This window comes from Entelurus aequoreus, linkage group LG27 (genome assembly GCF_033978785.1).
Source record: "Entelurus aequoreus isolate RoL-2023_Sb linkage group LG27, RoL_Eaeq_v1.1, whole genome shotgun sequence".
NCBI lineage: Eukaryota > Metazoa > Chordata > Actinopteri > Syngnathiformes > Syngnathidae > Entelurus > Entelurus aequoreus.
This window is the reverse complement of record NC_084757.1, coordinates 37241411-37257140: the sequence shown is the minus strand read 5'-3', so window position 1 is coordinate 37257140 and position 15730 is coordinate 37241411. Positions and strand designations below refer to the sequence as shown.

The following is a 15730-nucleotide window of genomic DNA, read 5'->3' as shown; positions in this document are numbered from 1 at the left end:
ATTAAGTTAAGCTCATGAGGCAGCAAATTGAATGACGCGGACACGTTTGTTACGTGTAAGCAATATGCAATTATAGTTATTTTAAACTTGTTTGTATTGACACTGCAATATTGTGCTATAATTATTACGTGTGTGCTATAGTGTACAAAAAGTAAACACGCTGTTGAACTGCTTGTATCGCACATTTGGCATGCAAGCCGATATCATCCGATACTTGTTTTGCCGATATCAGACCAATATGGACATTGGATGGAGAACTAGTCCATGTCGTGATTATGCGTGTGGGACGTACCACTGAATTCGTGCCATTTGTCAGCTCAGAAAATAAAAAGTACAATAAAATGTTGTTGTAATCAAAGTGTCCTGCACATTCATCTGATTGCACATAAGTATTACTCCTCTATTCTCTGTGAAAAAAAACCCACACATTTTAATCCACACATTAGTCATATGGGTTTGACTCAGTCCTGTTACCCGACACAAAGTGGACTAGTCCACAGGAAGTTGCATCATCACATATTCTGCAAGGCACGGGAAGAACAAAAGTAAGTTCACTCGTTTATTTTGTTCGCTTAAAATCTCAGCTCAGTCCTGTTACCTAAATTACTTTTTTTTTGTTGAATCACTGTCATGTGTTTAGTGTCAACATGACACTGAACACATGCATTTGCCAGTTCTATGCTAAAACCCACTCCTGTTACCTATTATTTTTTGTTGAAACAATGTCATGTGTTTAGCGTCAACACGCTATTGGCATCAATGCTCAGTGGCTGTATTTTATTTGCTAAAAACTCACTCCTGTTACCTAAACTACTTTTTGTTGAATCACTGTAAAGTTTTTAGTCTCAACATGCTGTTAGCATAAATGCCATCGCAATATTTAATGCATTTTCAAATGATATGCTGTATTACTCATTCCTGTTACTTCCAGTCTCGTTACCGAATAGTTTTTTGTTGAAACAATTTAATGTATTTAGTGTTTACATGCTAAAAGCATTAATGTTATCTGTCAATATTCTGTGTATTTGCTCATTCTATGCTTAATAACTCACTCCTGTTACTCTCAGTCCTGTTATCTAATAATTTTTGTTGTTGTAACAATGGAAAGGATTTAGTGTCAACATTTTATTAACATAAATGCCATCACAATATTTAATGAATTTTCAAATGCTGTGCTTAAAATCTTACTCCTGTTACTTTCAGTCCTGTTACCTATTATTTTTTGTTGAAACAATGTAATGTTTTTAGTGTCAACATGCTATTAGCATAAATGTTATTGTATTTTTTTTTAACACATTTTCAAATTCTATGCATAATAACTAACTCGCGTTACTTTCAGTCCTGTTACCTAATAGTGTTTTTGTTGTAACAATTTTATGTATTGGGTGTTTACATGCTATTAGCATAAATGTCATCCATCAATAGTCAGTGTATTTGCTAATTCTATGCTTAATAACACACTCGTTACTTTCAGTCCTGTTATCTAATGTTTGTTGTTGAAACTACTATCAGTCCTGTTACCTAATGTTTTTTGTTGTTGAAACTACTATCAGTTCTGTTACCTAAAGTTTTTTGTTGTTGAAACTACTATCAGTCCTGTTACCTAATGTTTCTTGTCGTTGAAACTACTATCAGTCCTGTTACCTAATGTTTTTTGTTGTTGAAACTACCATCAGTCCTGTTACCTAATGTTTTTTGTTGTTTAAACTACCATCAGTCCTGTTACCTAATGTTTTTTGTTGTTGAAACTACCATCAGTCCTGTTACCTAATGTTTTTGTTGTTGAAACTACCATCAGTCCTGTAACCTAATGTTTTTTGTTGTTGAAACTACCATCAGTCCTGTTACCTAATGTTTTTTGTTGTTGAAACTACCATCAGTCCTGTTACCTAATGTTTTTGTTGTTGAAACTACTATCAGTCCTGTTACCTAATGTTGTTTGTTGTTGAAACGACTATCAGTCCTGTTACCTAATGTTTTTGTTGTCGAAACTACATCAGTCCTGTTACCTAATGTTTTTTGTTCTTGAAACTACTCAGTCCTGTTACCTAATGTTTTTTGTTGTTGAAACTACCATCAGTCCTGTTACCTAATGTTTTTTGTTGTCGAAACTACCATCAGTCCTGCTACCTAATGTTTTTTGTTGTTAAAACTACCATCAGTACTGTTACCTAATGTTTTTTGTTTTTGAAACTACCATCAGTCCTGTTACCTAATATTGTTTGTTGTTGAAACTACTATCAGTCCTGTTACCTAATGTTTTTTGTTGTCGAAACTACCATCAGTCCTGTTACCTAATGTTTTTTGTTCTTGAAACTACTCAGTCCTGTTACCTAATGTTTTTTGTTGTCGAAACTACCATCAGTCCTGTTACCTAATGTTTTTTGTTGTTGAAACTACCATCAGTCCTGTTACCTAATGTTTTTTGTTGTTGAAACTACCATCAGTCCTGTTACCTAATGTTTTTTGTTGTTGAAACTACCATCAGTCCTGTTACCTAATGTTTTTTGTTGTTGAAACTACTACCAGTCATATTACCTAATGTTTTTTGTTGTGGAAACTACTATCAGTCCTGTCAAATGAGTCACAATCTAAGGAACCTTGTCAACAAGGAGATCCGGATGGGTGAATATGATTGAGAAAGGTAACAAATGGCACTGATTCAGTGGCATGAGGTGCTAGCTCAGCACCAAGGGGATGCAGTGATATTTGGTCCCAGTGTAAACAAGCACTAGAAATAGAACGCGTACAAAAGTCCCCAGCATGAGATTTTTAGCCATTTTAAAAAGTGTCTTGAGTGATCCTGTGGAAGCGCAACAAGGCATGAAGAGTTTCCTGTCAACAATCCGCCAGCCAGAGAGTTTCAGTTTCAGTTTCAGTCTGCTGCTTCTCAGCTGGCTTTGGGGTAGATCTTCTCGTAGAAGAAGCTCTGGGCAAGCGCCAATAGTTCGCCGTCCTTCTCCCGGACGGCGTGGGCGCGCACAAACTGGAAGTGCTCCAGCGCAAACTCGTAGAACTCCTTCTCCAGCTTCCAGACTTTGGACTGCTGCAGCTTGGCGGTGGTCTCCTTGGCGGGGGGCTTCTTCTCCGTGGTCTTACGCAGGTGGGACTTCTTGCCTGGGGCGACACAAGAGGCGTTGATGGCCACCAAGCAGAATGGATCCAGGATGAAAGTAGGGCCTTTGCTCACATGGTGGACTACTCAACAGCAGAGAGTGCCAGGCATCTACTAGGGATGTTGTGCCCAAACCTTTTCCACTGAGGGCCACAGACTGACAAATCAAAGCATTTTGGTGGTTTTCACCTTTAAAACCAGTAAAACAAATAGTTGTTTTTTTCAAAGAACTACAAAGTTTTTATTTACACCATGAGTCGGGTGTGTTTTGACTTTGGGTTGGGTAGGGGTTCGATCCAACCCAGGTTAAGAACCACTGCTCTAACATCAAATCTGCTTAGTGAGAAGAATGATCTTATCAGACAGAAAATAAGCAAATATCACCCTTATTTGAGAGATTTCATCTTACTTAGATTTCAGTGAGGAAGCCGGTCCCTGAAAATAATGCCTACATTAAACCGGTCGGTGGTGCAAAAAAGGTTGGCGACCCCTGCTTTATAGTACAAAATGTGGTTTTACCCCACAGATCAACTAAATGACTATATAATATCATTTCTTAAGAACTGTAATAAATACAATACTCAACATGAACATAAATACTTCCCCTTTAAAGCAGCTTTGCAGTGCTGTTGTGGAAAAGACTACTTTGAAAAGGTATTACTGACATCTAGTGGCAACTCCGGTTACTTTCCTGTAAAAAGGAGGTGCCTAATTATGACGTTTATTTCAGCACGCGTATATAATATTTGTATTCCTTCCACCGCACTCGGAGACTAAGTATTGGAAAGGAGAGTTTGAGTGTGCACCTGTCTTGTAGAGCGCGGAGGCTCCCTTGAAGAAGCGCGGCAGAGTGGCTTCCAGGATCATGATGAAGTCCTCCAGCTCCTCGGTCACGCCCACCAGCAGGTACCGCTCCACCAGGTTGTACTTGGCCTGCTCCAGCGCCCACCGGCTGCCCACGTTCCTGGACACACAAGCAGGGCGTCATGACAACGTACGCCAGTCCTTGATATCGACATTGACCTCATGCGCCATCAGCAGGTATCACACATCCTTTCATGAACGTTGGAAAAGGTTAGATGGAGTGAAAAGAGTCAGAGAACAACAAAAAACACCAACCTACTAATTATTAACTCTCTTTAGGTTGAAGTGGAGTGGATTTTTTTTTTTTGCTGATAACATAGTAAATTGAATGATGCAGACACGTTTGTTACTGGATGATTTCTAATACCCTTCTGCCTCGGAGACTTTTGTATGTGGAAGTAATATGCAGCTATAACTGATACCATACGAATGATATCAATTTTGCTGACGATAGAGCTTTTAATAGGAAAGCACAGAGCATCCTGAAAGAGCCCTTCTAGAACTGCTCTGTCAGAATAATTGCATCTAAGTCATCCCAAAACTTTGTGTTTCAATGAGTTGCCGGCGAGCCGACAAAAGCTGTCAACGGCTGTTTACGACCTTTTCTTTGAACCGACCTTTTTCTTTGAACGGTTTTGTAACCAAAGGCGTAGCTGTTTACGACCCTCCTCCCTTAGAAACAGCTGTTGCCATGTAATCAGGGAAAGTCCAAATAAAAGAGGAGGCGTACAGTCTTTCGTCAGCGCGTGGGACGACACTGTGCAAGGGTACAGTGTCTACGCGTTTCTCCTCAATTGAGCTAAATTGAATTCTGTCTCTGTTTAATTCCTTGCTTCTTGTCTTGTTTAATAGATGTCATCAGTGTTTGACCCTGACCTAATGTTCAATGTTTTTTGTTGTTGAAACAACTATCAGTCCTGTTACCTAATGTTTTTTGTTGTTGAAACTACTATCAGTCCTGTTACCTAATGTTTTTTGTTGTTGAAACTACTTTCAGTCCTGTGACCTAATGTTTTTTGTTGTTGAAATTACTATCAGTCATGTAACCCAATGTTTTTTGTTGTTGAAACTACTATCAGTCCTGTCACTTAATGTTTTTTGTTGTTGAAACTACTATCAGTCCTGTTACCTAATGTTTTAGTTGTAGAAACTACTATCAGTCCTGTTACCTAATGCTTTTTGTTGTTGAAACTACTATCAGTCCTGTTGCCTAATGTTTTTTGTTGTTGAAAGTACTATCAGTCCTGTTACCTAATGCTTTTTGTTGTTGAAACTACTATCAGTCCTGTCACTTAATGTTTTTGTTGTTGAAACTACTATCTGTCCTGTTGCCTAATGTTTTTTGTTGTTGAAAGTACTATCAGTCCTGTTACCTAATGCTTTTTGTTGTTGAAACTACTATCAGTCCTGTCACTTAATGTTTTTGTTGTTGAAACTACTATCTGTCCTGTTGCCTAATGTTTTTTGTTGTTGAAAGTACTATCAGTCCTGTTACCTAATGCTTTTTGTTGTTGAAACTACTATCAGTCCTGTCACTTAATGTTTTTGTTGTTGAAACTACTATCAGTCCTGTTGCCTAATATTTTTTGTTGTTGAAAGTACTATCAGTCCTGTTACCTAATGCTTTTTGTTGTTGAAACTACTATCAGTCCTGTTACCTAATGTTTTTGTTGTTGAAACTACTATCAGTCCTGTTGCCTAATGTTTTTTGTTGTTGAAATTACTATCAGTCCTGTTACCTAATGCTTTTTGTTGTTGAAACTACTATCAGTCCTGTCACTTAATGTTTTTGTTGTTGAAACTACTATCAGTCCTGTTGCCTAATGTTTTTTGTTGTTGAAAGTACTATCAGTCCTGTTGCCTAATGTTTTTTGTTGTTGAAACTACTATCAGTCCTGTTACCTAATGTTTTTGTTGTTGAAACTACTATCAGTCCTGTTACCTAATGTTTTTTGTTGTTGGAACTACTATCAGTCCTGTTACCTAATGTTTTTTGTTGTTGAAACTACTATCAGTCCTGTTACCTAATGTTTTTTGTTGTTGAAACTACTATCAGTCCTGTTACCTAATGTTTTTAGTTGTTGGAACTACTATCAGTCCTGTTACCTAATGTTTTTTGTTGTTGAAACTACTATCAGTCCTGTTACCTAATGTTTTTAGTTGTTGGAACTACTATCAGTCCTGTTACCTAATGCTTTTTAGTTGTTGGAACTACTATCAGTCCTGTTACCTAATGTTTTTTGTTGTTGAAACTACTATTAGTCCTGTTACCTAATGTTTTTTGTTGTTGAAACTACTATCAGTCCTGTTACCTAATGTTTTTTGTTGTTGAAACTACTATCAGTCCTGTTACCTAATGTTTTTTGTTGTTGAAACTACTTTCAGTCCTGTTGCCTAATGTTTTTTGTTGTTGAAACTACGTAAGTGTAGCTGCTAGCTTCTAGCAGCCTAGTCCACCATGTTTACCTTTTGTAAATAAATCGACTAAAAAGATATCAACACGGAGTCGGGGTGCCCCTGGCAGTAACAGGAAGTTGTATGAAGCATGACAGACAGGTTTAGGGCGGGGCTTGCTTACCAGCACTCTGAATGGTGACCACAAAAGAAGGGGATCTGCAGCCACAGCTTCTCAGGGGCGCAGTCTGAGCCGCCTGACGCCACACACTCGTCAAAGGTCTGCCAGACATGGAAAAAAAAAAAAGGTTTGCTGAACCGAGGTGAGGAAGAATAAAAAGACGACCTTCTTGTCGCCTTGCTTCCTTCGCCGCAGGCCGGGCCGGTAGTCGTCGCCAAAGCGCAGGAAGTAGTAATACGACACCAGGCGCTCGATGGGGTCTCGCACCACGTTGATGTAGAACGGCTGGCCCTTCACGCCGTGCCTGAACACAGAGAGTCCAATTAGCCCGTTTACTTCCCGCGCCCGCACTTTGTGCCGGGTCTTACTTGGAGAAGTCGATGTAGGCGACGTGGCCGTGGTAGAAGCCGGGCTTCATCTCTCGCCAGGAGGTGACGTTGCGTACAAAGCGCACCTGCGTTCATAAGAGGAAGTCAAGTTACACGCCTGCCTCAAAAAGGTCAATTATGTTTTCTTATTCATATACTTTTCAAATGTGCTTTTAGTCAGAATGGAACAATTCCATTCCGTACACCCAACATATTTTCTAAGTAAAAGAAAATTCCCCAAAAGGTACACAAGCACACTTGCATGCAATTGTAATAAACACTATATGAATGCCTAGAAGTACACATTCATTCACATGCTTCTTTTGTTGTCTTCTTTAAAATGCTACAAACATGCCTAGAAGTACAAATTAAATGGTATGCTTGTTTTGTTGACCTCTTTTAAAATGTAATCATATGCTTCTTAACATGCCCAAACGTACAAATGAAATGATATGCTTTTTTGTTGTCTTTTTAAGATTTCACAAACATGCCCGAATTTACAAATCAAATACGCTTCTTTTGTTGTCTTTTTAAAATTTCACGAACATGCCCAAATGTACAAATTAAATAATAAGCTTTTGTTGTCTTTTAAAAAAGAATCCGGAACATGCCTAGAAGTACAAATTAAATTAAATTACATGCTTCTTGTGTTGTCTTCTTTTAAATTTCACAAACATGCCAAGGAGTACAAATTAAATTACATGCTTCTTGTGTTGTCTTCTTTTAAATTTCACAAACATGCCTAGAAGTACAAATTAAATGGTATGCTTGTTTTGTTGACCTCTTTTAAAATGTAATCATATGCTTCTTAACATGCCCAAACGTACAAATTAAATGATATGCTTTTTTTGTTGTCTTTTTAAGATTTCACCAACATGCCCAAATTTACAAATCAAATACGCTTCTTTTGTTGTCTTTTTAAAATTTCACGAACATGCCCAAATGTACAAATTAAATAATAAGCTTTTGTTGTCTTTTAAAAAATAATCCGGAACATGCCTAGAAGTACAAATTAAATTAAATTACATGCTTCTTGTGTTGTCTTCTTTTAAATTTCACAAACATGCCAAGGAGTACAAATTAAATTACATGCTTCTTGTGTTGTCTTCTTTTAAATTTCACAAACAAGCCTAGAAGTACAAATTAAATGGTATGCTTGTTTTGTTGACCTCTTTTAAAATGTAATCATATGCTTCTTAACATGCCCAAACGTACAAATTAAATTATATGCTTTTTTTGTTGTCTTTTTAAAATTTCACAAACATGCCCAAATTTACAAATCAAATACGCTTCTTTTGTTGTCTTTTTTAAATTTCACGAACATGCCCAAATGTACAAATTAAATAATAAGCTTTTGTTGTCTTTTAAAAAAGAATCCGGAAGATGCCTAGAAGTACAAATTAAATTAAATTACATGCTTCTTGTGTTGTCTTCTTTTAAATTTCACAAACATGCCAAAGAGTACAAATTAAATTACATGCTTCTTGTGTTGTCTTCTTTTAAATTTCACAAACATGCCTAGAAGTACAAATTAAATGGTATGCTTGTTTTGTTGACCTCTTTTAAAATGTAATCATATGCTTCTTAACATGCCCAAACGTACAAATGAAATGATATGCTTTTTTTGTTGTCTTTTTAAGATTTCACCAACATGCCCAAATTTACAAATCAAATACGCTTCTTTTGTTGTCTTTTTAAAATTTCACGAACATGCCCAAATGTACAAATTAAATAATAAGCTTTTGTTGTCTTTTAAAAAAGAATCCGGAACATGCCTAGAAGTACAAATTAAATTAAATTACATGCTTATTGTGTTGTCTTCTTAAAAATTTCACAAACATGCCTAGAAGTACAAATTAAATGGTATGCTTGTTTTGTTGACCTCTTTTAAAATGTAATCATATGCTTCTTAACATGCCCAAACGTACAAATTAAATGATATGCTTTTTTTGTTGTCTTTTTAAGATTTCACAAACATGCCCAAATTTACAAATCAAATACGCCTCTTTTATTGTCTTTTTAAAATTTCACGAACATGCCCAAATGTACAAATTAAATAATAAGCTTTTGTTGTCTTTTAAAAAAGAATCCGGAACATGCCTAGAAATACAAATTAAATTAAATTACATGCTTCTTGTGTTGTCTTCTTTTAAATTTCACAAACATGCCAAGGAGTACAAATTAAATTACATGCTTATTGTGTTGTCTTCTTTTAAATTTCACAAACATGCCTAGAAATACAAATTACATTTTATGCTTGTTTTGTTGTATTTTTTTAAACAGATAATTATATGCTTTATAACATGTCCAAACGTACAAATGAAATAATATGCTTTTTTTGTGGTCTTTTTAAAAATTTCACAAACATGCCCAAATGTAAATACTCAAATCATATAATTATTTTGTTCTCTTTTTAAAAATTTCACAAACATGCCCAAATTTACATATTTAAATCATACAATTATTGAATTGTCTTTTTAAAAATTTCATGAACATGCCCAAACGTACAAATTAAATATGCTTCTTTTGTTGTCTTTTAAAAAAAATGCAGGAACATGCCTGGAAGTACAATTTAAAGGATATGCTTTATTTAATTTTTTTAACATTTCACAAACATGACTAGATGTACAAATTAAATGATATACTTCTTTTGTTGTTTTTTTATCAAAAAAAAAACAACTCTCGAACATGCCTAGAAGTACAATTTAAATTACATGCTTCTTTTGATGTCTTTTTTTAAATTTCACAAACATGCCCAAACGTACAAATTAAATCAAATGCTTCTTTTGTTGTCTTTTTTTTATTTATTTCACGAACATGCCCAAACGTACAGATTAAATGATATGCTTCTTTTGCTGTCTTTTAAAATATTTCCCAAACCTTCCACAAAAATACAAATTAAATGACATGCCTAGAAGTACAATTTCAATGATATACATTGTTTTCTTGTCTTTTTTAACATTTCACAAACATGCCTAGATGTACACATTAAATATGCTTCTTTGGTTGTCTTTTTCACGAACATGTCTAAGAGTACATATGAAATTATATGCTTTTGTTGTTGTCTTTTTTTTAAATTCACGAACAAGATGGAACCAGCCAGTGGTGAGTGCTTTTAGTATCCAAGGGAGCAGTGAATTAGAAAGTATCCAGTAACAAACGTGTCCGCATCACTTAATTTACTGCACCATGAGCTTAACTAAATGAATTATTGTGACCACTAAGTGTCCCCAAAATCAATTACCACTCCACTGCAATTTAAAGGCAGCATAAGTCCAAATTTTAACGCACTGGGAAAAGCCCGCGTGAGAAACACTAAACACTGATGCTGATAAAACTACAAAAACTTTCTATTTTAAGCGTAATGGAGTTCATATGCTGTATTTTCACATATCTGGATCATTTCCAAGACCGGCAGCGGCAAGTCTGACCTGGTCCTGCAGAGACATGACGGGGTTGTTCTTGGTGGTGTTGATGTGCAGCACGTGGAAGCGGTTCTTGGCGCACAGGTCGTAGGCGATGTTGGTGAAGGACGTGCTGGCCGTCTTCGGCACCCTGTTGTAGATGACCACCGCGTCGTCGTCGTCGTCCGCCGACGGCGAGGAGAGGTCGCGAGTGCCTTCTTCGCCGTGGCGCGGCTCCACCGCCGCCAGCTCGTGTCTGGCCATGGCACGCTCTAAAGGGAAAGAGAATCAGCACATTTAAAGTTAAAGCTTCTGATGGTGTGTTTGACGGAGGAGCAGCTGGAAGAAGATACTGTGGAAAAACATTTTTTTTTTTAGTGTGGGGGTAGTTTGCAATATTGTGAACTGTGTACTGTATCACACTGCAAGCTGTAAGTACATGAAATAACAGTGTTGGCCCTAGGAATCTTCCAAACGGGGTCCCATCAAGTCATAAAAATGGGGTCCCACGGTAAATATTTGGGGTCCCACTTTTTTGTAAGCGTTTTGAAAACAAATGTATGCATTACCCTGTTATATCTCACATTCTACCGGTATATTATGTTTTGGAAAAAGGTTGTCATGAACGTTACTTCATTCATTAAAAAAAAGAATACAAAAGAAAACAAATGCAGTATTTGTGATCGATAAAACTTTCGGCGAATCAAAATTGAAGAAACTGTACCGGAAAGTGCATTACTTTGAAGTCAACCAATAATAAATTAAGGCTGCAGCTAACGATTATTTTTCTATCGATTAATCTATAGATAATTTTTTTTCGATTAATCGGTTAATCTATAGATTATTTTTTCCGATTAATCTATAAATTATTTTTCCTTTTACCGATTATTTTTTTATTCAAAATGAAGATGAAAAAATAAATGTAGGCCCGTTTTTTCAAAAGGCATGGCTTTTATTTACAAAAAAAAAGAAGTATGACCACTCAGTCAACATTGACAACAACATGACTAAATGTTCTGTAACAATGTAAACATTTAAAACTTTTAACCTTTAACAAAATTAAAAGTAGCTTATTTGCTTTTTAATGTGCAAATATAAAAGTCAACATCCAGTGCCAATCTTAATATTCTGCAATAGTATAAGCATTTCAAAAGTAAAAGTATTGCTTATTTTGCTTTAAAATGTGCAAAAATAAAGATAAACATCCAATACAAAAAAGTGTAAAACGAAATATTCTGTAACAACAGTGTAAACATGTCAACAAAAGTGAAAGTATTGCTTATTTGCTAAAATGTGCAAAAATAAAGATAAACATCCAATACAAAAAAGTGCCAATCTACATATTCTGGAGCACTGTAAACATTAAGTATTGCTTTTAAAATGTGCAAAATAAACATCCCACTGTTATGTTAGATCCACTATGGACTGGACTCTCACACTATTATGTTAGATCCACTATGGACTGGACTCTCACACTATTATGTTAGATCCACTATGGACTGGACTCTCTCTATTATGTTAGATCCACTATGGACTGGACTCTCACTATTATGTTAGATCCACTATGGACTGAACTCTCACTATTATGTTAGATCCACTATGGACTGGACTCTCACAATATTATGTTAGATCCACTATGGACTGGACTCTCACACTATTAAGTTAGATCCACTATGGACTGGACTCTCACACTATTAAGTTAGATCCACTATGGACTGGACTCTCACACTATTAAGTTAGATCCACTATGGACTGGACTCTCACTATTATGTTAGATCCACTATGGACTGGACTCTCACACTATTATGTTAGATCCACTATGGACTGGACTCTCACACTATTATGTTAGATCCACTATGGACTGGACTCTCACTATTATGTTAGATCCACTATGGACTGGACTCTCACACTATTATTTTAGATCCACTATGGACTGGACTCTCACACTATTATGTTAGATCCACTATGGACTGGACTCTCACTATTATGTTAGATCCACTATGGACTGGACTCTCACACTATTATGTTAGATCCACTATGGACTGGACTCCCACTATTATGTTAGATCCACTATGGACTGGACTCTCACTATTATGTTAGATCCACTATGGACTGGACTCTCACACTATTATGTTAGATCCACTATGGACTGGACTCTCACACTATTATGTTAGATCCACTATGGACTGGACTCTCACACTATTATGTTAGATCCACTATGGACTGGACTCTCACACTATTATGTTAGATCCACTATGGACTGGACTCTCTCTATTATGTTAGATCCACTATGGACTGGACTCTCACTATTATGTTAGATCCACTATGGACTGGACTCTCACTATTATGTTAGATCCACTATGGACTGGACTCTCACAATATTATGTTAGATCCACTATGGACTGGACTCTCACACTATTAAGTTAGATCCACTATGGACTGGACTCTCACACTATTAAGTTAGATCCACTATGGACTGGACTCTCACTATTATGTTAGATCCACTATGGACTGGACTCTCACACTATTATGTTAGATTCACTATGGACTGGACTCTCACACTATTATTTTAGATCCACTATGGACTGGACTCTCACAATATTATGTTAGATCCACTATGGACTGGACTCTCACACTATTATGTTAGATCCACTATGGACTGGACTCTCACTATTATGTTAGATCCACTATGGACTGGACTCTCACACTATTATGTTAGATCCACTATGGACTGGACTCCCACTATTATGTTAGATCCACTATGGACTGGACTCTCACTATTATGTTAGATCCACTATGGACTGGACTCTCACACTATTATGTTAGATCCACTATGGACTGGACTCTCACTATTATGTTAGATCCACTATGGACTGGACTCTCACACTATTATGTTAGATCCACTATGGACTGGACTGTCACTATTATGTTAGATCCACTATGGACTGGACTCTCACACTATTATGTTAGATCCACTATGGACTGGACTCCCACTATTAAGTTAGATCCACTATGGACTGGACTCTCACACTATTATGTTAGATCCACTATGGACTGGACTCTCACTATTATGTTAGATCCACTATGGACTGGACTCTCACACTATTATGTTAGATCCACTATGGACTGGACTCTCACTATTATGTTAGATCCACTATGGACTGGACTCTCACACTATTATGTTAGATCCACTATGGACTGGACTCTCACTATTATGTTAGATCCACTATGGACTGGACTCTCACACTATTATGTTAGATCCACTATGGACTGGACTCCCACTATTAAGTTAGATCCACTATGGACTGGACTCTCACACTATTATGTTAGATCCACTATGGACTGGACTCTCACTATTATGTTAGATCCACTATGGACTGGACTCTCACACTATTATGTTAGATCCACTATGGACTGGACTCTCACTATTATGTTAGATCCACTATGGACTGGACTCTCACACTATTATGTTAGATCCACTATGGACTGGACTCCCACTATTAAGTTAGATCCACTATGGACTGGACTCTCACACTATTATGTTAGATCCACTATGGACTGGACTCTCACTATTATGTTAGATCCACTATGGACTGGACTCTCACACTATTATGTTAGATCCACTATGGACTGGACTCTCACTATTATGTTAGATCCACTATGGACTGGACTCTCACACTATTATGTTAGATCCACTATGGACTGGACTTTCACTATTATGTTAGATCCACTATGGACTGGACTCCCACTATTAAGTTAGATCCACTATGGACTGGACTCTCACTATTATGTTAGATCCACTATGGACTGGACTCTCACACTATTTTGTTAGATCCACTATGGACTGTACTCTCACACTATTCTGTTGGATCCACTATGGACTGGACTCTCACACTATTATGTTAGATCCACTATGGACTGGACTCTCTCACTATTATGTTAGATCCACTATGGACTGGACTCTCACTATTATGTTAGATCCACTATGGACTGGACTCTCACACTATTATGTTAGATCCACTATTGACTGGACTCTCACTATTATGTTAGATCCACTATGGACTGGACTCCCACCATTAAGTTAGATCCACTATGGACTGGACTCTCACTATTATGTTAGATCCACTATGGACTGGACTCTCACACTATTATGTTAGATCCACTATGGACTGGACTCTCACACTATTAGGTTAGATCCACTATGGACTGGACTCTCACTATTATGTTAGATCCACTATGGACTGGACTCTCACACTATTAAGTTAGATCCACTATGGACTGGACTCTCACTATTATGTTAGATCCACTATGGACTGGACTCTCACACTATTATGTTAGATTCACTATGGACTGGACTCTCACACTCTTATGTTAGATCCACTATGGACTGGACTCTCACACTCTTATGTTAGATCCACTATGGACTGGACTCTCACAAACGACTTCAGAGTTGACCATCTTACCTAACTTTGCTCTGGACTCGTCCAGTCTTTGGATCTGGTTCTCGATGAAGAGCATCGTGACTCCGAACGTCAAAAGAGCCAAAAGCTGAAACTTGGTCGCCATCATGACCCTGAGGAACCCCATCAAGCGTCACCGACAGGCAACAAGAGGCTCAGAACCTTAAGTCTACCCGAACGGATTCCTTCAGACCACAACAGGATTAAAAACTTCTACATGACGTCATCACTAAAAAGTTCATGACTTTAAACTTATTAGCTTCCATGCTAACTCATGCTAAACTCCACACGTACTGGGAGTGAGTGAGCACTTTCTGGGCTCAGTCCGACTACTTAAAGTAAACAAAAGTGTGTCCAAACAAAATGAGCTGGACTCTAAAGTGAAGAAATACGCGATATTTGTTCGTAGAATTCCAGCGTTTGTTTGTTGTATTAGCCAGCTAGCGTTAACTCGACGTGACGTCATTTCCGCATTGTTCTTCTTCGTGCGCAATAGAGGGAGACGATGCCGTGTCGGAGCTGCAGAGCGCCTCTTACTGGAGAGAAAAAAAATCGATCACGAAATCTAACTTTTATTTTCCTTTCTGCACCACACACATTTAAATAGTCACAATATTAAACGTAGATTACACCAACCTTCTGATAATGTATGGACACTTTGGCATATCTGAATAAAAGTAAAATACTAAATTACTTCATTCACTTTTCCGAGTTAATATGCAGTCAATAGTTATTTTTGGGGCCGACACCAATACAAATAACTACAATAATATTTAAAAACAAAACGTCGTTCAATTATTTTTGCGCTATTTATTTGATCATTGCGAGTGTTTTGAGGACACGCAGTCGCGCTTGCATTTTCTGCCACTAGATGACGCCACAGTTTCAAAGATGTGGTCGCCAATCTGCAAAATGTTGTACAGCATGCAATGCATTCATTATAT

At 37.1% G+C, this 15730-nt stretch overlaps 1 protein-coding gene across 1 annotated transcript; it reads right to left on the bottom strand.

The window, feature by feature from the left end:
• Window positions 1–1110: 1110 nt before the first annotated feature.
• hs2st1b (heparan sulfate 2-O-sulfotransferase 1b) lies at window positions 1111–15304 on the bottom strand. Its single transcript, XM_062039557.1, has 7 exons — window positions 14790–15304; window positions 10354–10598; window positions 6923–7008; window positions 6720–6858; window positions 6558–6655; window positions 3922–4079; window positions 1111–3117 (listed from the first exon to the last, which is right to left on the bottom strand). Exons 1-7 carry the CDS (start codon window positions 14911–14913, stop codon window positions 2891–2893), a joined length of 1077 nt encoding a protein of 358 aa, XP_061895541.1. The 5' UTR covers window positions 14914–15304; the 3' UTR covers window positions 1111–2890.
• Between the last annotated feature and the right edge of the window lie 426 nt (window positions 15305–15730).

What these genes read in the sequence shown, in the direction of transcription:
- hs2st1b (XM_062039557.1), bottom strand. Translation starts at nt 14,913, where the DNA reads ATGGGGTTCCTCAGGGTCATGATGGCGACCAAGTTTCAGCTTTTGGCT. An exon ending in GCCTACATCGACTTCTCCAA is followed by an intron (nt 6,859 to 6,922) that starts GTAAGACCCGGC and finishes CTCTGTGTTCAG; the next exon opens with GCACGGCGTGAAGGGCCAGC. An exon ending in GGTCACCATTCAGAGTGCTG is followed by an intron (nt 4,080 to 6,557) that starts GTAAGCAAGCCC and finishes TTGTGTGTCCAG; the next exon opens with GAACGTGGGCAGCCGGTGGG.